The sequence below is a fragment of the Tupaia chinensis genome, unplaced genomic scaffold (assembly GCF_000334495.1).
Source record: "Tupaia chinensis unplaced genomic scaffold, TupChi_1.0 Scaffold000085_1, whole genome shotgun sequence".
In the NCBI taxonomy this organism is placed as follows: Eukaryota; Metazoa; Chordata; class Mammalia; order Scandentia; family Tupaiidae; genus Tupaia; species Tupaia belangeri.
In genome coordinates this window covers 6,233,890-6,257,009 of record NW_006159547.1, presented here as the reverse complement: position 1 = coordinate 6,257,009, position 23,120 = coordinate 6,233,890, and the positions used below count along the sequence as shown (strand labels likewise).

The 23,120-nt window shown below is 39.3% G+C and overlaps 1 protein-coding gene across 4 annotated transcripts in view; it reads left to right on the top strand.

The window, feature by feature from the left end:
• Window positions 1-13,769: 13,769 nt before the first annotated feature.
• The window catches only part of PPP1R12A (protein phosphatase 1 regulatory subunit 12A), a 158,292-nt gene continuing 148,941 nt past the window's right edge, over window positions 13,770-23,120 (top strand). For all 4 annotated transcript variants that reach the window (XM_006142863.3, XM_006142864.3, XM_006142861.3 and 1 more), the window contains exon 1: window positions 13,770-14,216. In XM_006142863.3, the coding sequence (XP_006142925.1) occupies window positions 13,980-14,216 (237 nt within the window). In that variant the 5' untranslated portion in view covers window positions 13,770-13,979. The remainder of the gene's footprint in view (window positions 14,217-23,120) is intronic.

Below are 23,120 nucleotides of genomic sequence, written 5' to 3'. Positions count from 1 at the left end.
AGAGGAAGAGGAAAAAAAACATATATATGTGCATAAGCAAGAAAGTAGAAGTGGAATATTATTGATGATAACATGCTTGATTGGGTCACTGTGCAGTCTATTCTAGATGGGAAATTACATTTAGTACGCTGTGATGATGCTCAGGGAATGAATGTTAGGGAAAAAAGAAAAAAAACGAAAACAAAAAACAAACAAAAAAAAACGGTTAAACTATTCGTACCATTTAAAAAAAAAAATTGGATATTTGATGGCTGCAGTGAGCGGTATGGGCCCAGTTGGGTTCTACTTTATAGTATGCTCTTTTTACCCAATGGGGTTTAGGCCTAAAGTCAGACTTGAGTTCATGTAGAGGCATGTGTCAGCTGTGATAACTATTGGAGAGACTTAGACTAATTAAGATCACTGACAGATCATTTGGGGAGGGGTGAGGCACGGAGGGCAATCGGGGATGACAGGGACAATGTGGGAGGAGGATGGGTCATAACAGAGGGAGGGGGATGGGGAATCTAGGATGGTAAAACAAAAGGCAAGGTATGCAGGACACAAGAATTGGGAAATTATTTGCTGAGAACATATATGTTGACGTGCTTGATTGAGCCAATGCACAGTGTATTTTGGATGGAAAATTCATTTGTGTGTTGTGATGGGAAAAAAAATTATAATAAAAAATAAACTATAAAAAAAAAAAGAGAAGAGGATAGAGAAAGATAGCAAGTGAACAATAGAGGGGATGTTAGTGAGAAACAGATATGGTTTATTATCTGTTGATGATGACGTGTATAGTATTCTCAACTGGACTGGTCTGGGAAGTATTTCATGATGGGTGAAGTCTTTTAACAAGCAAAATGAGGAATAGTGATTGACTGTTTTAAAAAATTATAATAATAATACTAATTATTGGGAAATGCATGGAAAAGACATTGAATGATAAAAAAAATAAATCTTTTTAAAAAAAAATCACAAATCTTCACTGTCTCAATTTGTTTTGTTTTGTTTTAAGAGAGAATTTTGCTATAGGCATGTGCACTTGCTGGAGAAACAGGGAGAGACAGAAAGTGAGAAATCTCCCTCGGGGGGGATGGCCACACCACAATCCCTTCTCCTCCATTCTCCTCTCGGGATCTTGGGTATGCACGCACACGTGCCCAGCGTGAGTTTGAAGCCGCCGGGCCCAAGACACAAATCATAGCAGACTACATGGGAGTCCAGGGATGCAACCATTACACTATCTTCTGGTCCTCCCTGTTTTTTAAAATTTGCTAGAGGATATGTGTGCTCACTAGTGAGAGAGAGAAAGAGAGAGAGGGGGAAGCTGAGAAATCACCCTTCATAAGGGATGGTCATACCACAATCCCTTCTCCTCCAGTTCTCCTCTGGATTTTGAGCACACACACACACATGTGTCCAACATGTTTTTTAAGCCCTCAGGTCTGGAGCTCAAGCCCTGTGCTTGGCCATGAGGGATCTAACTGCCTTAACTACTACACCATTGGCTGGCCCTCAGTGGTGGTATTCTAATTCTTCATTTATTCATTATCTTTACATTTTGATGGTGGGGTAGAAAAACATGTTCTTAGTAAAGTCCCAAGAAACTGTGGGGTTTCATATAGCCTAACCAGACCATTTGACTGAGAGCCCAGTAGGATACACCAAGTCCTCTGCATCAGTTCACTTCTGTTGCTTAATAACTAAATACCTGAAGCTAGGTAATGTTAAAGAATAATGTTACTTAGCCTATGTTTGGGAAGTCCAGGGTCAAAGGGTTATATCCACTAGTGTCTTCTTGCCAGTAGAGACTCTCAACAGAGTCCTGTGGTGGCTCTGGGCATCACATGAAGAGACAGAGCAAGTGTTGTCTGTGTCCTTGTACCTGTTTCATTTGCTCTCTGGATAACCCACCAGAATTCAGTCATGGAAGCTCCATCCTGATGACTGTGGTCATCTTCCCTGATTTTCTATAAGGAACTTAATTTCCACTTTATCACCTCTCTAGAAAGGAATCCACTATCAATCATTTTCAGTAGTTTTTCACCTTCTCTGGGATTGTGTGTCAAGTTTCTAAGATCATACGAGTACAGAACTCCTGTGGTCCTCAGTTGTGTTTGCACACTAGTTAATGCTGAAACACCTATTCTGTTGGGTTATCAGAAAAGTCATGACATATTTTTCTATTTTTTTCCATGCAAAAATACATCAAGACTTTTCCAAAGACCCAATAACTGGTATAGTCTCTTCAGGTATCCTCCCCAACTCTCAGCCAGGTACAGATTTGCTGTGAACTGTGGGAGCCTTTTGCCTGAATAGATCCCTTTCAAGGATCTGTTCTTAATTAACTGGTTTGTTTTGGTAAGAGGGCACATGCATTTACCAGAAAAAAAGAGAGAGAGATAAAGGAGAAAGCACCCCTCATCCTTTGGGGGATTTGGGGCACAAATGCATATGCTCTCAGGGTGTTTCTCAAGCCACCAGGTCCAAGCTGTTAGCAATGTGGGATCCAGCTGCCTTAACCACCAGGCTATGGAGCTGCAGAGAAACTGCAATTGTAAATTATCTTTTTTTCTTTCTTTCCTACTTTCCTTCTTTCTTTCCTCTCTCCATCCTTTCTTTTTTCTCAGTTGCCAGGGGACACTTAGACTTACCAGAAACAGAGAGAAACCCTGAGGAGTCGTGGTCACACCACAATCCTTTCTTCATCTTTTCATCCCATCAGGATTTTGAGCAAGCAAGCACATGCCCAGCATGTTTTTTCAAGCTGCTGGTCCAACATTCGAATTGCATAGTTGGCCACATGAGATCTAGCTCCTAACCTCTGTACTATGGAGCAGACCCTAAGTCCTTTTTCTTCCTTTTTCTCTTCGCTTCCTTTTTCTTTTCTTTTTGTTTCTTTTCTTTTCTTTTCTTTTCTTTTCTTTTCTTTTCTTTTCTTTTCTTTTCTTTTCTTTTCTTTTCTTCTCTTCTTTTTTTGCTATAGAGCACATGAGGGCATGTGTGCTTGCCGGAGAGAGTCAGAGAAGCAGGGAAAGCAAGAGAGCACCCCACATGGGGAACAGTCATGCCACACTCCCTTGTCCTCCACCTCTCTCTTGTGTTAGGGTTTGGGGCACACACACGCATTTGCCTAGAGTGGTTCCCAAGTCGCTGAGTCTGGGACTTGAGCTGTTCAGCTATGTGGGATCCAGCCACCTTAACTAACACCTTCAATTTTTTTTAATTTTATTTTAATTCCTTTTATAATTGAATCATCATACATCACTTTGCTTGTAAAGTGAATTTTCCCAACATGAATATACTTCACATCAGTCCAGTTGAGGATACTATCTACATTATTGGCAACAGATAATAATCCATTTCTGTGTCCCATAAATGTCTTCTTGCCTCTCTATTTTTCTCTTCCTCACACTCTTCCCACACTGTCTCTAGTATTCATAGTCATTTTCAGTGCTTCTATATCTTCTAATCTTCCCATTTCTGCCATAGACAGCAGACATTCAGTATCTATTCTTTTTTTGTCCCCAGAGGGTTTTGCTACCAGGGTGCGTGCGCTCACCAGACAGAGAGAGACAGAGAGACAGAAAGCGAGAAATCACCCCCCAGGGGGAATGGCCACACCACAATCCCTTCTCCTCCATTCTCCTCTCAGGATCTTGGGCACGCACGCACACGTGCCCGGAGTGAATTTTTAGCCACCGGGTCCAGGACGCGAACCGCGGTCGACTACATGGGAGTCCAGCGACATAGCCATTACGCTAACTGCTGGTCCCGACATTCAGTATCTATTAAGTGAAGACACACAATGTCTCTCTTTCATAGCCTGGCGTGATTTACTCAGCAGTAAGTCTTCCATATTCTATCAAAAGTCAGGGTCTTGTTATTTTATATGGCTGAGTAATATTCCATCAAGTGTATGTCCAATACTTTTCCAATCTATTCAGCTGTTCGTAGACATTTGAGTTGGTTCCATGAGTTAACAGTTGTGAATAATGTCTCAATAAACATAGATGTGCAATCACTTTTCTGACCGACTCTTCGTCTGCCCTTTGGGTAGATACCCAGGAGTGACATTGCTGAAACATTGTAGTTCAGTTTGTAGATCTTTGAGGAACCTTCATATTGTTCTTCACAATTTATATTCCAACCAGCAGTGTAGGAGAGTTCCCCTTTCATCACAGCCCTGCCAGCACTTATCATTTGTTGTTGTTTTAATCGTTGTCATTCTGACTGGGGTTAAGTGGTATCTCATTGTGGTTTTGATCTGCATCTCTCTTATGATGAGGGATGTTGAACAGTTTTTTAAGTGCTTTTTGGCTGTTCATATGTCTTCCTTAGAAAGTTATTTGTTCAGCTCATTTCCCCATCTTTTAATTGGGTTCACCCCATCCCCCCCCAGGTTAACCGCTTGAGTTCCCTATGTATTGTGGTTATCAGTCCCTTACCTGAGGCATTTTCCCATTCCAAGGGCTGTCCATTCACACTAATTACTGTGTTGTTTGCTGTGCAGAAACTTCTTAATCCAATGTCATCCCACTGTCTATTTTTGGAATTATTGCCTGTGCTTTGGGGGTCTTATTTAAGAAGTCTTTGCCTACCGCAGTGTCTCCCAGAGTTTCCCTAGTGTTTTGTACAGTAGTTTTATCATTTTAGGTCTTAGGTTTAGATCTTTGATCCACTTCAAGTTGATTTTTTGTCAATGGTGAGACATAGGGGTCCAGGTTCATCTTTCTACAGGTGGATACCCAGTTTTTCCAGTACCATTTGCTAAAGAGGTTTTCCTTTTCCCACTGGATTGACTGGTACGCTTTGTCAAAAATCAATCGGCTATGTTTTGGGGGTATTTCTGGGATCTCTATTCTGTTCCATTGATCCACACGTCTGTTTTTATGCCAATACCATGCTGTTTTGATTATCACAGCTTTTTAACGTATTCTGGGGTCAAGGAGTGATATGCTTCCTACTTCACTCTTCTTGCACAGGATTGTTTTGGCAATATGGGGTCTTTTATAATTCCAGACAAATTCTATGATCATCTTTTCTAAATCTGTGAAGAATGTCTCTGGTAATTTTAGTGGGATTATGTTAAATATGTAAATTAATTTGGTTAGAATTCCCATATTGATTATATTAATTTTTTCAATCAGGAACATGGGATGTCTTTCCACTTTTTAATATTATTTTCAATTTCCTTTTTTTTACCTTTTCATAGTTTTCCTTGTGGAGATCTTTGACTTCTTTGGTTAGATTTATTCCTAGGTATCTTAGACTTTTTGTGGCTATCGTAAATGAGATTACGTTCTTCAGTTCTATATCAGTCTGCTTGTAGTTTGTACATAGAAATGCTACAGATTTTTGTGTGTTGATTTTGTATCCTGTCACTTTACTATATTCATTTATTACTTCCAGGACTTTTTTCATGGATACCCTCGGGTTTTCTATGTATACAATCATGTCATCTGCAAATAAAGATAATTTCACCTCTTCTTTTCCTATTTGAATGGTATTTATTTCATTCTCTTTTCTGATTGCATTGGCTAGGACTTCTACACTATTGAAAAGGAGCGGAGAAAGCGGGGAGCCTTCTCTTTTTTTAAATTTTTTTTTTCTGTTTTTGGAGAGGTTTTTGCTATAGGGCGCATGCGCTTGCCAGACAGACAGAGAGAGAGACGGAGAGGCAAAAAGCGAGGAATCACCACCCAGGGGGGATGGCCACACCGCAATCCCTTTTCCTCCATTCTCCTCTCGGGATCTTGGGCACACACGCACACGCATCTGGCATGAGTTTAAGCCACCGGATCCGGGACTCAAACCGTGGTCAACTATGTGGGAGTCCAGCAACATAGCTATTACACTAACTGCTGGTCCCATGGGAGCCTTCTCTTGTACCAGGTTTTTATTTATTTATTTATTTATTTATTTTGAGAGGTTTTCGCTATAGGGTGCTTGCGCTCGCCAGAAAGACAAAGAGAGGCAGAGAGATCGAAAGCAAGAAATCACCCCCACAGGGTATGGCCACGCCGCAATCCCTTCTCCTCCATTCTTCTCTTGGGATCTTGGGCATGCACGCACACACGCCCGGCATGAATTTAAGCCATCGGGTCCAGGACTTGAACCGTGGTCGACTACATGAAAGTCCAGCAACGTAGCCATTATGCTAACTGCTGGGCCCTCTTGTACCAGTTTTTGGTGGTAAAGTTTTCATCTTTTCCCCATTCAGTATGATAGCTATGGGATTTTCATAGATGGTTTTTACTCTGTTGGTAAAGGGCCCTTCTATGATGATTTGCTGAGAGTTGTAATCATGAAGGAATGTTGTATTTTATAAATGCTTTTTCTGCATCAATTGATATGATCATATGGTTTTATCTTTCTTTCTATAATATGGTGTATTATATTTATGGTTTTGTCTATGTTGAACCACCCTTGCATCCCTGGAATAAAGCCTACCTGGTCGTGATGTATAATCTTTTTTATTTGTCATTAAATATGATTTGCCAGTATCTTATTGAGAATTTTTGTGTCTATATTCATCAGAGATATTGATCTGTCATTTTCCTTCCTTGTCATATCCTTGTCTGTCTTGGGGACAAGGGTGATAGAGGCTTCATAAAGCCAATTTGGGAAGGTTCCTTCCTTTTGGATCTTTAAAAAATAACTTGAGTAGAATGGGGGGTTAACTCTTTAAAAGTTTTGTAGAATTCAGAAGTGAAGCCATCAGGACCAGGGCTTTTCTTTTTGGGGGAGGTATTTATTGCTGTTTCAATTTCATTGCTTATTATGGGTCTATTCAGGCTTTCTGCATCCTCCTGACTCAATCTTGGTAGATTATATATGTCCAGGAATTTGTCCATTTCATCCAGGTTATCTTGTTTGTTGGTGTATAGAGATCTCTGTATTGTATTAATGCCAGGCTCAAGAAAACCTAGACCTTTCCTAATTAATTAAAGTAGTGCCTTCTTCCCACTCTTTTTTTTTTTAAGAATTATTTTATTTAGCTCTATTTATTTTATTTTTATTCATTTATTTTAATTTGACCAGAGAGGGACAGAATGAGAGAGAGAGAGGGGGAGAGAGAGAGAAAGTGAGAAAGCAAGCTGCCAGGTCTGGGACTTGAACCACTGTCAGCCATGTGGGAATCCAGTGCCCTTAACCACCATGCCACCTGCTCGCCCCTCTTCCCACATCCACAAATTTCAATAACTTCAGACATTGTCTTTGGCCTTCCCCCCTCCTCCTGATTTACTTCTTTATATTTAGTAGTATCTAAATTTATGTATTCATTTAAAATGTGTTCATGTTCTATTCCTCCTGAATAGAACATGCACTTGCTGATGGCAGGTACTTCATTTATTTCATTCATTTCTACATCCCCACAAACTAGAATAATGACTGAGAAATACATGTTGATGAATATGTATTCACTGCTGACCGCAGATCTACCAAACTGCTACATTCCAGCATGTGTGTGGCATAGCTATATTTGGCTAGAGTGAGTCCCAGGCTACATTCCAGCCTCTCTAAAGCAGTATTCTGCCATTGACTTTGAGATGCAGTCATATTCTAGGGGCACTTCTATGGATAAGGAGCAACTCACAACTGTGTAAAATCCATAGACTTCTCTCCTTGAACCTAGGCATCACTTAATTGTTTATTTGCTTTAGTTTTCTATAGGGTACATGTACTCACTGGAGAGAAACAGTCAGAGAAAGAGAGTAAGAGAAAATGAAAACTCAGCCTCCAGATGGGATGACAATGGTGCAATCCATTCTCCTCTTGGGATTTTTAGGCACGCACACACAGGATGCTCAATATGTTTCTCAAGCCACCAGGTCTGGGACTCAAATCATGTTGTTGGTCATGTGGGATCCAGCCACCTTAACCTTCATGCCATCTGCCTGGCATCACTTTCATTTTCAGTATAATGTTTCTTCCCCATGGCAGCACCCAAGAATGGCTTGGGTGAACCACTCTACTTGATTACCCCTTCTCTACCCTAAGTAAAAGTAAATGCCATATTATTCATCAATATTTTTGTAGTGAGGTTAAAAAGCAATCTTAGAAAACGTTGCTATTTTTATTGATTTATACTCTACGTAAATGTAATTTCAGTAAGCTCCTGGCTACCTCATACACTAATTTCAACCAGATTACTAGTCCTCAACTGATTAAGTAGAAATTTGGGGGAGGCCACTTCAAGCTAGGAAGGAAAGTATTTTGAAAGCAACTTCTGCTTTCTTTGCTGCCACAAACAAACATGCCCTGAAGCAAAGAAGCGTTGCTATAAGTTTAAATGAAGGAAGGAAAAGAGGCAAAGACAAGAAAACCAACAAAATCTCATTTTTTCCCCTCATGTAGACTATCCATTTAATTAGGACAATATAATAAAGCTAGTATTATTTCCACCTGCCAAAACAGCATAACATCAGTACCAGTGATGGTGTCTGTTATCATTGCACATTTTTGTTCTCATTAGTCTCATACCTTGTTTTGCACTCTGGTTTATGTAGAAATTTAGAAGCTCTTCCTAGGATTTGATTCAAAGGGACATTGAATAAATTCCTCCACTATATATTAACTGCCTGAGATGGCACTCATGCACCTAAACTTTCCTTCCAGGCAGTGGAGAAGCCTTCAGTTGTTCAGTAAAGGCAGTGCCATGGAGCAAGACTCTGCTTAGTTTCTGACTTTTTTCCGGGTAATTTCCTAGAGCATATAGATATTTTCATGTAATTGGCCTTCCAATGGCTTGCCTTGATATGTGGAGGTGATGAGCCTGTCCTATAATCTTCACTAAATTAATCATAATAATAACTATATATGGTAATGAAAGGCAGCCAGTTTCCTAAGTATGGGACCTATTAACTGGTGGTACCTGAGGTAATTTTAGGTGGATGTAATATTAAATAGTGAAGCACTTAGCAAAAAAAAGTCAATTCCCTTTTCAATATCCTTTCATCTTTCTGATTATGTTAAAAGTTTTGTTGTTGTTTTTTAAACAAAATGAAAACAGGCTTTGGGCTCAGATCCTTGATAGGCAACCTAACTAGATAATGTGTTTTGTTTTAATTATATTTGATTTTATGATCTTCTTGTAGTGATATCAATTGGAAATGTTTTCCATTTAGCAAAGCAACATAATGTTTCCTTTAACATTAACTTAAATTCTATTTAAGTGTGTTTAAAAGATTAAAGACAACATTAAGTAAATCATAGTATTTATGGTTCTTGGATTTGATTTCAGCTTTTTTCTCTTTCTTTTTCTTTCCTTTCTTTTTATAACATTATTTTTATTTTTTATTTTATTTTTTGCTAAGGGCGCATGCGCTCGCCAGAAAGACATAGAGAGACAGAGACACAGAAAGTGAGAAATCACCCCCCAGGGGTGATGGCCCTACTGCAATCCCTTCTCCTCCTTTCTCCTCTCGGGATTTTGGGTGCACACACACACACACATGCACCTGGTGTGAGTTCAAGCCACTTGGTCCAGGACTTGAACCACAGTTGACTACATAGGAGTCTAGCGACATAGCCATCACGCTAACTGCTGGTCCCATCTTTCCTTTCTTTTATAATTACCAAAGGGTGTGTACACTTGAAGGGGAGACAGAAAGACAGAAAGAAAGAGAGAAAGTACCTCAATGGGATATGGTAATGCCGCAATCCCTTTTCTTCCATTTCTTCATCCTTTTGAGGATTTTGGGTGTGGACACACATACACAGCATTTTTTCAAGCCACTGGGCCTGATTCCAACCCCAGTTAGCCAAATGGGATCTGGCGCCCTTAACTTCTAGACTATGAGACTGGTCATTCAGTTTCTTAAACATGTTTTTAAAAATACACAGTGGATAGCTCGAGTGTAGAGTACAGGAGATAATACCAAAGTATACCGTTGACCTTCTATTCTCAAGTGCATGAGTGTAAATTAGAATCTCAGGTTTCAATTAAGGATGAGAACATAAATATATGGGTTAAAAGTACTTATTATTATCTTATATACATTTTTGAACCAAAATACAGCTGCAATTGTATGATAAAAATTAATAGGGAAAAAGATAGGCCAACCTCAGTACAGCATTTAAGCACTGTGCATAGAATGCTCAATCCCGCTTGGCTGACTGTGGTTTGAATCCTGGCCCAGGTGTCCTAAAAACATGCCAGGCATGCTTGCCTGAACTCCTGACAGGATGGAGAAATGAAGGAAAAAGGTTTGCAGTGTGACCACACCCTATTGGGGGTCCTTTTCTCTATCTGGTGAGCACACACTTTGAAAAAAATGAGGAAAAAGATTCACTAAATAGAAAGTTGGTTTACAGAAAATTGTGTATGCTGCATTACTAGTGACATAAACCTTCGCTATTATTTTATAAAGAATATAGGGCTGTCAAAGCAATGAGCTATCAACTAAACAAGCAAAGAAACTAAAATTTAGATCTCAAGAGCTCCTAAGTCTTTTATTTATAACTGAAACTATATTTTTTCCACATGAAAAGAATTCTTATCAAATGACCATTAATCAATGTTTTACTGAACAAAAGATGAATTCTGAGATCTTTATTTTTTAGCTTGGGTTAACTTTGTTAGATATGATTTACTTTTCCTCTTCTTGTTCTGTGTCCACATATTGCATCGTGATCAAATATATTTTTCAGGGACCAGCTCTGTGGCCTGATAGTTGAGGCAGCTGGATTCTATCTACATCGCCAACCCTGCAATTCAAGTCCTGGACTTGGTGGCTTAGGAAACATGCCAAGCACTTGTGCATGTGTGCCCCAAATTCCAATAAGATAGAGAAATGAAGACGGGATTGTACTGAGGGAAAAGTGATGACATATTTTTACACAGGAAAAAAAAAAAAAAAAAAAAAAAAGAAAAGTACACCATGACTTTTCTGACGACCCAATATACAATATATATTTAGGTTGATGTCCAGTATTCTGTTTCGTTTGATAGTAATAAACCTCCACATTGCCTAGGTTGGTACTAAGGTAAAGTCAGACACAAACACAGACACACACACACACTTTTGTACCTATGTATTACATGCTCTCATTTCACTAATACTAAGCCTTACTGTAAGCATAGTACCATATTATACTACTTCTAAGAGAATGTGAGAGAGGACACATGCTCATGCGTGAGTGATGAGACAAAGGGGAACATTTAAGTTGGGTATGAACCTTTAAATTTATAACTTAAAAATATTTAGATTGGTCATAATTAACAAGTAAATTAATGGTTAGTAATGGATATCTGTGGTGTAATTAAGCTTTGAAAAAGATGGTACAACCAACTTTGTGAATGTTGTAAAGACCCTACACGATTGATGATTTGTCACAGTAAAGAAAAACAATTAGCAAATCGATTGTATAGTTTTATTTGCACTTCTATTTTAAGACGCAATTTGCCTTTAAAGAGCTCAATGTATTCTCACCACCCTCCCAATCTACTTAGCAGCTGCAAAAACAAACAAACAAAACAAAAACAATGAAAATATTTGCATTTCTTCAGTTTCTTTTGCTTAGACAAATGTTTAAATTCAATCTTCTATTAAGGTAATAGGAAATGATTGCGGGGGCGGGGGGGGGGGGGGGGGGGCAGGCGTGTTTCAGTAAAAAGTTTCACCTGTTCTGGAATTAGCCATAGAGCTTCAGTAGTATTAATTCAGTAACAGCAATTGTAAAAAATCCTTCTTTAAAAGAAAAAAGCAGATGGCAGTCTAAGAGCCGTTCCAATGAGAGTAACATGGAACTCCTTGGTCCTTCAGCTCTGGAAGTAGGAAAGTTAAATTCAGTGAAAATTTGTACATATTAGCAGCCTGAGGTTTTTGTATTGTCTTTCCTATTTTTATACAGTAGCATTTGGAAACTATACTTAACTATGTTTCATACTGTTATATCTTATTCATTAATTTTACATTCTGAAATAAATGCTTGAATCAGAAACAGCATACTTCCTACCAAATTCCTCTTACCCAAACAAAAATTTGAGATACCAATCTATATTCCAAGAGCACTTGTAAAAGCTACCAAACAGACCATAACATTCTTGGAAAATAGTAAAGATAAGCTGTCAGTTTTCTAGGTAGACAGCAAAACTCACAAGGCAGTCCTCAAATTCCTTTCTTTTATTCAGAGAGCTGTATTTTGTGGATAGGGATCTTCTATGAGTTATTCAGCACCTAACACGATCATTATTCAAAAGTCTTTTATTCTCACAGGTGCATTTTATGAACACACAGTTTTATGCATATTACCCTCATTTTCTATTTCCACAACGTTTTCAAAGGAAACATTTTTTACCTTAATCTGGTTTCTATAACTGTCCTACTGATTGTGGCTCAGAAAATGCAGTCACAGAGGCAAGTAGTTTCTTAATTAGATTTTACTCAATATTTTTTTTTATCAATATGAGAGGCTGCAATGTAGTTTACTGAAAAAGGCAGCATGCTGAGTATAAGAAAAACTTAATTGTTCACTGCTGTATCCCCAGTGCCTAAAACAAGGCAAGGCCAACAACAGGTGCACGATATTTGCTGGACATAAAATTAAGAAAATCAGCTGGTTCTTGGGGGCTCAATCTAGGTAAGTCCTAAACTTCTAGTCGATAGTAAGACTTTGTAACTTTTATTTTGGGTCTACTGCTCTGAAAAATAGTGGGTGGTAACAAAGGAATGTTTAAAAAATTATCAGTTAGTGGTGATTGCAGCTAGTTTCCTAAGAAGTTATTAGTATTACAAATCGTATGTGTGCACGCGTGTGTGGTCATACAAGGCAAAGTTAAAAATAATGAAAGTTTTAGGATGGTGATAAATTACGAAGTCTTTTTGAACGAATGACCTCAAGAGGTCATTCCTGTTCAAGTGAGTGTCATTTCTTTTTATTGCGTTTGCAGTGCTTAGTACAGTCACTGGCTCATAGGTATTCAACAAATATTGAATTACTTGCTTTTATTAACACTCCTTTTGAATTCTAGACGCAACTGAATTTTTACCCTTCCTTAGACAGTGAGGGAGCTGGAACCAAAAATCCCTTAAAAGGTCACGACCAGTAAGGAGGCTGAGCTAAACTCACGGGTAGTGCCAGACAGGCTTGAAGCACTGTGAGGAAAGTCGAAAGAGGACCCACAATAAGCATAAGAGAAACAAACAAAACAGTAATAACGAGCAAAAAGGAAAAACGTTTCTACAGTGGGGGTTGGCAGGAAGCCACTTCATTACCGCAGGTCAACCAATAGATGATTACCGCAGCAATTACCACCAAAGCTCTGGACTACACAGATCTCACTTTCAAAAGGGTCCTATCAATACCAAGATGCCCAAGTTTATCCAAGGTCCTTAGAAAGAACAACCACAAGCAACTAATTCACACCTTTCATTCCATTCAATTACACAGCAAAATCCTCCGCCCTGAGCAAATGACTCGGCGTAGCAGAGCCCGCACTGGAGGTAGATCTGCCCTTGTAGAGCCCGGCAGCCCGACTGTCGGCCTCCGGAACCCAGGGAGCCCTCAGCCGGGAAAGGCAACCTTCCTTCCCTGCCTCCTCCCTTCCAGGTTGGTCCCTGGCCCAGCCCCCGCAGCCCGGGCGGCCGGGGCCACACCCGCTTCCCTCCGGTGGCCCAGCCGCCCCCGCTGCCGTTCGCGGGAGCCTTCTTCCTGGGGCGGGCTCAGGCCCAGGGCGCATGCGCAGTGGCCGTCGGGCGCCTCCCTGCCCGGATCTCGCGAAGTTACGTTAGATTGGCCGCTGGTGACGGGTGGCCGTGCCGGGGGCGGGAGGGCTCTTGTGGTAGGAAGGGAGGTCCGCTCCGCCGGGCGCGCCGCCCCAGTGCTCTGTGGGATACTGGAAGTCTCGAGCGTCTCCTCCCGGTTCCCAGCCCTCCTCTGGCCCGCACTCATAGAAACAGACACACACCCCCTGCCTGCCCGCTCCTCGCTCTCCGCCTCCCCCTTCCCCCCCCTCGCGATAAGAAGACCCGGCGGCAGGAGAGGGGATGAAGATGGCGGACGCGAAGCAGAAGCGGAACGAGCAGCTGAAGCGCTGGATCGGCTCCGAGACGGACCTCGAGCCTCCCGTGGTGAAGCGTCAGAAGACCAAGGTGAAGTTCGACGATGGCGCCGTCTTTCTGGCTGCCTGCTCCAGCGGCGACACGGATGAGGTCCTCAAGCTGCTGCACCGCGGCGCCGACATCAATTACGCCAATGTGGACGGACTCACTGCCCTGCACCAGGTCTGTGCGCCCCGCCGCCGGCTTCCCCCCCGGGCCTCCCCTGTGCCCTCGGCTTCCCGAGGCTGGGGGCGGCGGGAGAGGCTCCTGGTGCTGGGTGAGGGGGCGGCTTCCCGCGAGGGAGGGAGGGAGAGGGTGCATTGGCGGAGGGAGGGCGCTGGGCTGGAGGCCCCCTTCAGACCAGTTGCCGTTGGAGTTGGGGACCGGTGGTTTCCGGCGCACACGGAAAAGGGGACGGTGGCTCCAGGGCCATTTGTGGACGCCTATCTGGGATTTGGGGTCGACACTAGGAGGGGTCTAAGTGGGCTGTGTCTGGGCCCTGGTGTCAGTGATAATTCGGGGGTGGGGGGGGGCTGCTAAAAAAAATAAAAACTAATAAGCATTAGGGACGCTTAGGTAGATGGTCGTCTTTGGTTTGTAGGTGGGCACTGGATTTGTTGTACTTTTTAGGACTTGATTACAAATGATGATGATAATAATAGTAATCAAGCGCCCTAAGCCGAGTGCCCTGAGCGAACGATTTCCTGTTTTCTCCTTTATTACTCTTGGTCACTGGGGAGGGGAAAACGGGGTGTAATTAACTGATCTGCACGGCTGAACAAGAGGGGGTGGACGTGGTTAGGGCGAGGGAGCGTTCTACAGGGCTTGCCCACTTCTTGACCGGAACGCCTCGAGTCTGGGACTGAGTTTGCCGCAGTGTCAGAGCTCCTTCAGCCCCAGGTCCTGGGTGTGCACTAGCGTTCTAAAGAGAATTAACACGGGCACTCGGTTGAAAGCCGGTTACCAAGCTCTGATTTTTGTTTTGGGGGTGGGAAAAAAAAAGAAAACTGGACGCAAACTTTTCTCAAAATGGATGCTTTGTGCATGTTAAAGTTTTATAGTAGTCTGATTGGGATCTCTCAATGTTAGCCAAATAAGGAGAAACTATTGGCAATCCAGAGATAATGTTGCTTTGCCTTTAACAGGCCAAAAGCAACACAACCACGTAGAGTGCTGCATAAAAAAGCAATTTTGAAGTGATGGTAATAGGTGGCAAGACGTAGACTCTTTTTCATTTTCTTAGTGGACAACTTGGAATTATTAGAAATAGACTTACAGCAGTAGCTTCTCCTTTCAGTGAAAGCCATCTCAGAGTTGCCTTGGTTGTATGTCGAAGATCACAGCTTTATTTTAACTAATATTGTACAATAGTAAAAACTTGTTTGGGAGATTGAACTTTAAGGCTTTCTATTTCATGAATATTAATTTGATGCCTTTTAAAAAGAGAGCTGTGTGATGGCATTTTTCTTTTTACTGCTTCCTGTTTAAGTGAATGATGACTATTTAAAGTTTTATTTAATCGAGTTATTATATCAAACTTGGCATATAGCCTCTGTTTACAAAATTAACTGGATGGATTGGAATGACTGACAAATTGCAGAACAAATCTGGAATTCAGAATGTGGCACCCAGTAAAAATATAACATGGTCTATGGCTCTTTATTCCATTAATTTAGGTTCTCTAATGTATAGCAAACTTTTTATTTGGCTCAAGTTTATTTTAAGGCATGACATAACTCTAGGTGCAAAAAAAATGGTATAAAAAAACTTTGGGCATTAAAAGTAATAATGGAACTAGGTAAAATGAAGCATCTTTTCACATTTCTTTCAGGTATAATTTACACATTTTAGTATGAAACTGATTCTAAAAGACATTTATTACTGTATTTTGAGGTCAGAATAATTGGATAATGGTTTATATCAATATGTTTTATTTAAATTATCAAATAGAAATGTAAAGTTATTACTGCTGTAGAAGAGCCTAATTACATTGGCTTGGAGAAACAAGATTTTGAATTCTCTTATTAATGTAACACCAGTTTAGATAGCTAGAGAAAATATATGTAATAGGCTTCGTAAGGTCTTTCCCCCCTCTTATTTGACATATATTGCAAGAATTATCAGCCTTACCAAACGTCTTCCTGATTAACTGAATTCAGTGGTTAGTTTGGTTAGGTAGTCTTTATTGGGTATTTTTGTTTTATAAACAATCACTTAAGCAGAAGTTTCCAAGTTTATGCTATTTGCATAATAATATGTTTTTGTAATTTCTTAAATTAGCGAAGCCAAAATCCTTAAAATATCAAGCATTACAGTTTTTCATGTTTTGCTACCCACTCATTTCTCATTTATCAACTTTTGTTTTTTCCCATTGTAACTGTGAGAACAAGGAGTTCACTTTGGGCAAATTCAGGACAACAGATAGTGAAAGGTGATGAATAAAACTTCTTTTAAAAAGAACCACAAGAAAATTTTAAACTTTCAAGAAGTTTCTTGAATGTTGCTTCTTTTATATACTTAAATTATATATATGTAAGAGTATCAACTGATTTGTTTAGTAGTCCTTGAATAGTTTTTTAACCTCTGGATTGTAGACTATCTAAAATGTTTTTACAATTCATTATTGGTTAGTCTTTTTGGATACTTATTTACTTTGTTAGTTTTGATCAAGTATCAAAACGGTGAACTTAATTATCAGGAGAAAAGTTTTAGAAACTTGGTAACCCACAAGTATACTTTTTAGTCACTTTTTGCTTCGTTTTTTTCTTACATTGAAATGTTTCTTTAGTGGTTGAGTGTATTTTTTTTTTTTTGAAGTTATAAAAGATAGCCAGTCTTTATCTGCTCTTTTTGTGTAGAAATATGCCATCCTGATGAGAGAAAAAGACATTTTTGTCAAGTGTCCTCTCTTGGTCTCGAATAGCCTTTCTTTTTTACCCTACTCTCCCAGCTGGAAAACAGTGCTGAAGTTAAACATAGCATATGCATTTTTTGTTTTTCTAGAAGTGAGATTTAGAATAGAATTTCATTTTTATCAATGTGTAATAATCAGCTTTTGATTTTATAGTTAGGTGATGGTTTTATATTATGTGATTATGTCTATATTTCAGCATACTCTGTAAGGACTTTAGGAGATTAATAGGGTTATGTATAGAATGTCTTACTGCTGATTTTTACTGGTATATAGAAAATGCAGGACTGAGAGTTCTTTCAAGAGTTTTGAGATTAGCCTTTTAATTTTAAACTTAAAATCTTAACTCCTACTACTGTGCCATGGACTTCAAGTCAATTTGCAGTTCCCAGTTTTCTACAGAGCTCCCATTCCTCATTTCTATTTTTCTCCTGATAATGCATTGATTTTAAATGAGATATTGTTAACTATATTGCGATTTTACATTTAAAATTTATCTTTAAGTAGTAATATAGTATCCGTATCACCTTTGTGATTTCTTCAAAGAACTCTCATTGTTCAAACAGATTTTCATAGTTGTAATTGTTTTATTATTTACTTTCATCACTTGATATCACTTTATATATATGTGTGTATATATATATATATATATGTATGTATGTGTGTGTGTGTGTGTGTGTGTGTGTATTTCCCCAATATCTTTTGACTTTACTCGAATCCTTTCTTCAGTTTTTGTGTTAATTAGGTTTTAGTTTTGCATCATTGTCAGCAATTTGTATAATTTCAGCCTAAAACGAAACTTTTTCTCACCAGGCCTACTCTTCTCATTGATGCCCTTTTCTGTTGATGATGTAGTTGATCTTTAGGTCAGGGAAAACATTTTAGTTAACTGTTTATTCATGCCTCTGTCTACATACATTCGGTCAATCTCGTAACTCAGTTTTTTCTTCAAGCACTTTTACATGAGTTCTTTTCTTTGCTGTTTGATTTGTCAGCCTAGTGCATACCTTTATCATCTTCATCTCTACAGTATAGTAATGGCTTTTCCCCCATTCCTCTGTTCTGTCTCTGGTTCAGTCCAGCATTCATGCACTGTCCGATTAATCTTTTAACAACATTGTTTGGCCAAATGGGTCAAAACTGAACTTTGTGGTGGAACAAAGCCATTTGCCCAGTTTGCTAGGCAACTTGAATTGGAGTACCTGGATCCAAGAACTTTTTGCTATTCCATTCCTAAGTGCAGTTGGAGAGTGATCACGTCATTCCTCTCCTTAAACCTAGATTTAAAACATTTAGTCATTCAGCTTATGCATAATATACAATACTCTGTTGTGTTATGTTCTTTTCTCTGTAGAAGTCAGTTACTTGCTTCCATTTGAACTAGATCTTTACTTTTATTTAAACTAGATCTTTACTTTTGTGTTCTTAAGACTATTTAGCCAACCTTCCTTCCTTCCCAATTAGAATCCTAGTTATTCTTCAGGCTTCAACCCAATAGCCAAACAGAAGGATCTTTCTGTCCTTTGAACTTGTATAACACTATGACAGTGGAGAGACACTCCTTTTTAGGATACCCATTGTACTTTATATTCTGCCTCTCTTTTGCCTTTAAAACACTTTTACAGAAAAATGTTTCATTGTGAGTTTGTCATCCCTGATAGACTACAAAGGCCTAGTCTTCCACATTTTTCTCTTTCCAGAGCCTGGCCCATAGTAGGTATTCAGTAAATATTTAATGAGTTTTTTTTTTTTTTTAAATTTTTTAAGGTTTTTGCCTTAGGATGTATATGCTTACCAGAGGGAGACAGAGACAGTGAAAAGGGAAGGTTAGACATCATCCCACCCCCACCCCAAGGTGGTATGGCCACACCATAATTCTTTCTCCATTGTCTTCCTGGGATCTGGACACTCATGCACACATGCCTGGCATGATTCCCAAGGCTTCAGGTCTGGGACTTGAACCGTGATTGGCTGTGTGGGAGTCTAGCCCCTTAACCATCATGCTACCTGCTGGCTCCTCTAGGCTCTACTTTTAAGGTGAAGTTTTCTTTTTACTTTTCTATATAGACTTACAGATAAGGTTAGTATTAAATTTTCATTGCCCTTAAAATAAAAGTTTTATCAGCTTTGTTTTTTGAATGGAAGAGGGTATGTGTGCTCACCAGAAAGAGACATAGAAAGAGAAAGAGGGAGAAAGCATCCTTTATTGGGGCATGGTGACATTGCAATTCCTTCTCCATTTTTCTCTCCTGTCAGGATTTTGGACATGTTCACACATGTGCCTTGCGTGTTTTTCAAGCCATCAGGGCAGGGTTCCAGCCACTGTCAGCCATCTGGAATCCAACTCTCTTAACACTAGGCTACAGGGCCAGCCCTGACAGTGCTTTTAATTAATGTGAACTCTTGGGACCAGCAGATAACATAATGGTTATGTCACTGGACTCCCACATAGTTGACCAGCATTCGAATCCCAAACCCAGCGGCTTAAAATTCATACTGGATGCGTGTATGTGCGTGTATGTGCATGCCCAAAATCCCAAAAGGAGAATGGAAGAGAAGAGATTGCAGCGTGGCCATCTTCCCTGGGTAGATTTCATGCTTTCTCTCTCTCTCTCCCTGTCTCTCTGGTGACTGTGCACACTCTATAGCAAAAATCTCTTTTAAAAAAAATGAACTCTCAAACTGTTATTGTTTTTTTTTCTCTTTGGTTGTGTAAGTATCCAACATTCTCAGTGGTTGGAGATAGAACTGTGATTTCAAGATGGGATTTACTTCAATCACAGGTTATAGGACTGGCCCAACCAATTTTATCAATTTCATTCCAAGCTTCTTTATGAAATACGCGATTCCTCTTATGTCAGTAAAAGGAATACTTTTGTGTAGTCTTTTCTTCTTAAGATGTAAAATCTTTAAGTAAAGATTTAAGTAAAGATGGAAGCAGTTAATTTTGAATTACTTTTTAGAGAATAGTTTTTATATATGAGAAATCTGTTTAGAACTATGGAGTATATAGTTATAAAATGTTTATTCCCCCTTTCCTCCATGGGAGATGAGAACTTAGAACTGTCTATTGGATCACTTGTAAAAAAAAAAAAATAAAATTTGTGTTTAAAATGCTGTGCATATAAATTATTTTCTCTACATAATATTCTTCTCAGAAAAGCTGTGACACTTCATGCTGATGGCTCTTCAAACTTTTTTATTGAAATCATCCTAAATCCATTTTCTAAAACTCACTTCAACAAACAAAACCCTAAACAGGCTCCTTTCTACAAATAAATGGACAACTCTAGCCATACGTGGGGTGTGCTGGTTGGGTACCAGTACCATGCTGGTGCTGTTGCAGTGCTTCTCTACGCTTGCCGCCTTTGTGCTTCCTGGCAACAGTTTTGTGGTCTGACTTTGAAGTGTCATAATGTCATAACCAAGACCATCTTTCATTAGTGCTTCGGCTACAGTATGATTACAAGCTGTGACTTAGCATTTTGTACCAGGTAGAAGCGCTGGATGGAATAGAGGAAAATGTTTTCATCATCTACTTGTTACCACATTTTACAGTCTTCACACAAGCAGTACTTGCATGTAAAATAAAATCTGGTTAAAATATTTTTAAAACATAAAGAAAAATACTTAAAAAAATCTCTTCAGATGATTTTTAAAAGATAACTATTTAGAAACCTTTTATTAGAGGAAGCTGTAAGTAAACAGTGCCTTGCTACTACTGTACTTGTCACTTCTTGATACTTTCTGATGTTGCCATTTTTCTGCTACTCTGCGCCTCTGAAAAATAGGAAAATATAGGCCCTCCACCAGTGGTTTTGAGTTTATTCTGTGTTGGAGTTGGATACGTGGTATAGTAGCCATGGCTTATTACAGTATGTTATTGACAAGTATTTTTACAAACAATATAATTCTCACAATGTCCTTTTTCTCTTGCTCAAGGGTACTGTGATAATAAGTGGCTAATGCAGATTTATCTGATTCCAGAGTTCAAAGCGAACACTATTCTAGGTGTCTATTAAATAGAAAAATGAGGTATTCTTAAGTCTTTCAGTCATTATAGTGGTGACGAGTAGTTGGAGATTTTCCTGTAAATCAGCAAAGAATCTCAAAGTGAAAAACATACAAATGTATAATTTTTTTCTTCATCTGCTGTTCTTTTAGCTAGTCAACATTTTTAAGACCTTTGGATGGTAGTTGAAATGCAAAAGTGCCATATAGAAATTAACCTTAGAATTCAAAATTGTTCTAAATTTTAGGAATTGCCAAAATTGTTTTTGACAGACCATTATGTACAAAATATTTGATCAACTGCTTTGGGAAATTGCAAAGGAAGTTACGACAGCAGCAAAAAAACACTTTTTTTTTGAAGACTTGCCAAGTTTAGTCTTTGAACACCTTATTTTTCTTTATGCTGATACAGTTTATATTATTGCTTTAGGTGTGTTTGTATACTCATTTGCACACATTTGACGTTTTTTTTTTTTTTTTGAGAGGTTTTTGCTATAGGGCATGTGTGCTCGCCAGACAGACAGAGACAGAGACAGAAAGCGAGAAATCACTCCCCAGGGGGGGGATGGCCATGCTACAATCTCTTCTTCTCCATTCTCCTCTCAGGATCTTGGGCACACACGCACGCTCACGCCCCCAGCGTGAGTTTAAGCCACCGGGTCTGGGACTTGAACCATGGTCAACTACGTGGGCGTCCAGCAACATAGCCATTACGCTAACTGCTGGTCCCCACATATGACTTTTAAGAGCTAAATTTTAGGAAATTTCAAATCGGGAATAGTTTAAAAAGAAAATAAAACAGTCTTCCAGTTCTCACTACCATTCAGTTTAATCCTTTCTATATGGTGGTTATTGATATTTATAATTAGAAGTTGGGGCATAACTTCTGAGTTAGTAAAACAAAGTTTTAAAAATGTTGGGTCATGGCTGTTGAGGCGCTAGACTTCTACATGGTCAGCCATGGTTTGAGTCCCAGACACAGTGGCTTGCAACTTAAGCTGGATGTGTGTGCATGCGTGCATGTCCAAAGTCCTGAAGGGAAAATGGAGGAGAGGCAATTGTGACATGGCCGTGCCCCAGAGGGGTGATTTTTCACTGTCTGTCTGTCTGTCTGTCTCTCTCTGGCAAGCCCACATGTCCTAAGCAGAAATCTCTCTCACAAGGGAAAAAAAAAAGTCGATCACGTTTGATTTTAATTAGGAGCCATTTATTACAAAGAATGTCTGTTTTTTAAAACTATTCCATTCTTTAAATCATTTTGCAAAATTTAGCCAATTTTTATTTTAGGTCTTAATTTAGAAAAGGCAGTAGCATTTTCTACATACTGCTAAAAATGTGTAATGTCCAGCAGTGGTGACACTAGTGGTAGGTTGCCACTGCATGAGACTGGGTCTGCATGGGAGGCCTAGGTTTGGTTTCTGGATCAATCTAAACAGGCTAGTTGCACTGTACTGCACCTGTAATCTTAGCTCATTGGGAAGCTAGAGCAGGTGGAGAGCAGCATGGTGAAACCTTATCAAAAATACTCATACCTACCTATCTCATCCTCTGCCTCCACCTCTCTTCATCTCTCTCATTTAAGAAGAAACAAAAACAGGAGAGATGTGATTTACTTATTTTTCATTAATTCATTGGTTCTTAGAATTTTACATTTTATGGACCAATAGAAAATTTTTTAAAATTTTGATCACCAAAAGAGCATAGCCTTTTTGTTTTGCAATATAAGGGCACCATGAACAAATAATTTGATCCTCTGCTAAAGAAAAATGATATTTTAACAACAGCGAAAGGATGTAGTATCCAAATAAAGGAGACATTTGAGACTCATTCATCAATCTATAAAATTATCAATAAATTGACAACAGATGTTCTTGATGCTTTTTCTTTTTTACTGCAAGTAGAGAAAGTTTCTGAAAGTGAACAGATCTCATTGCCTGTGTCCTGCTTTTGGTAGAGTAGAATACAGTTGGGCAGGTCATCAGGGCGCAAGCACTGTGGTGACCCCTGGTTATTTAATAAAGAGTGGAAGAGAATTTCTCTGAAAGGATTCAAGAGATTGGCAGAAGCATTCATTGGGAATCACTGGTTCCATATTTATACTTCCATGAGTCTTTGTGCATGTTACCTTCTTCTGGAATGCTTTTCCCAACTTATTTATATGAAAG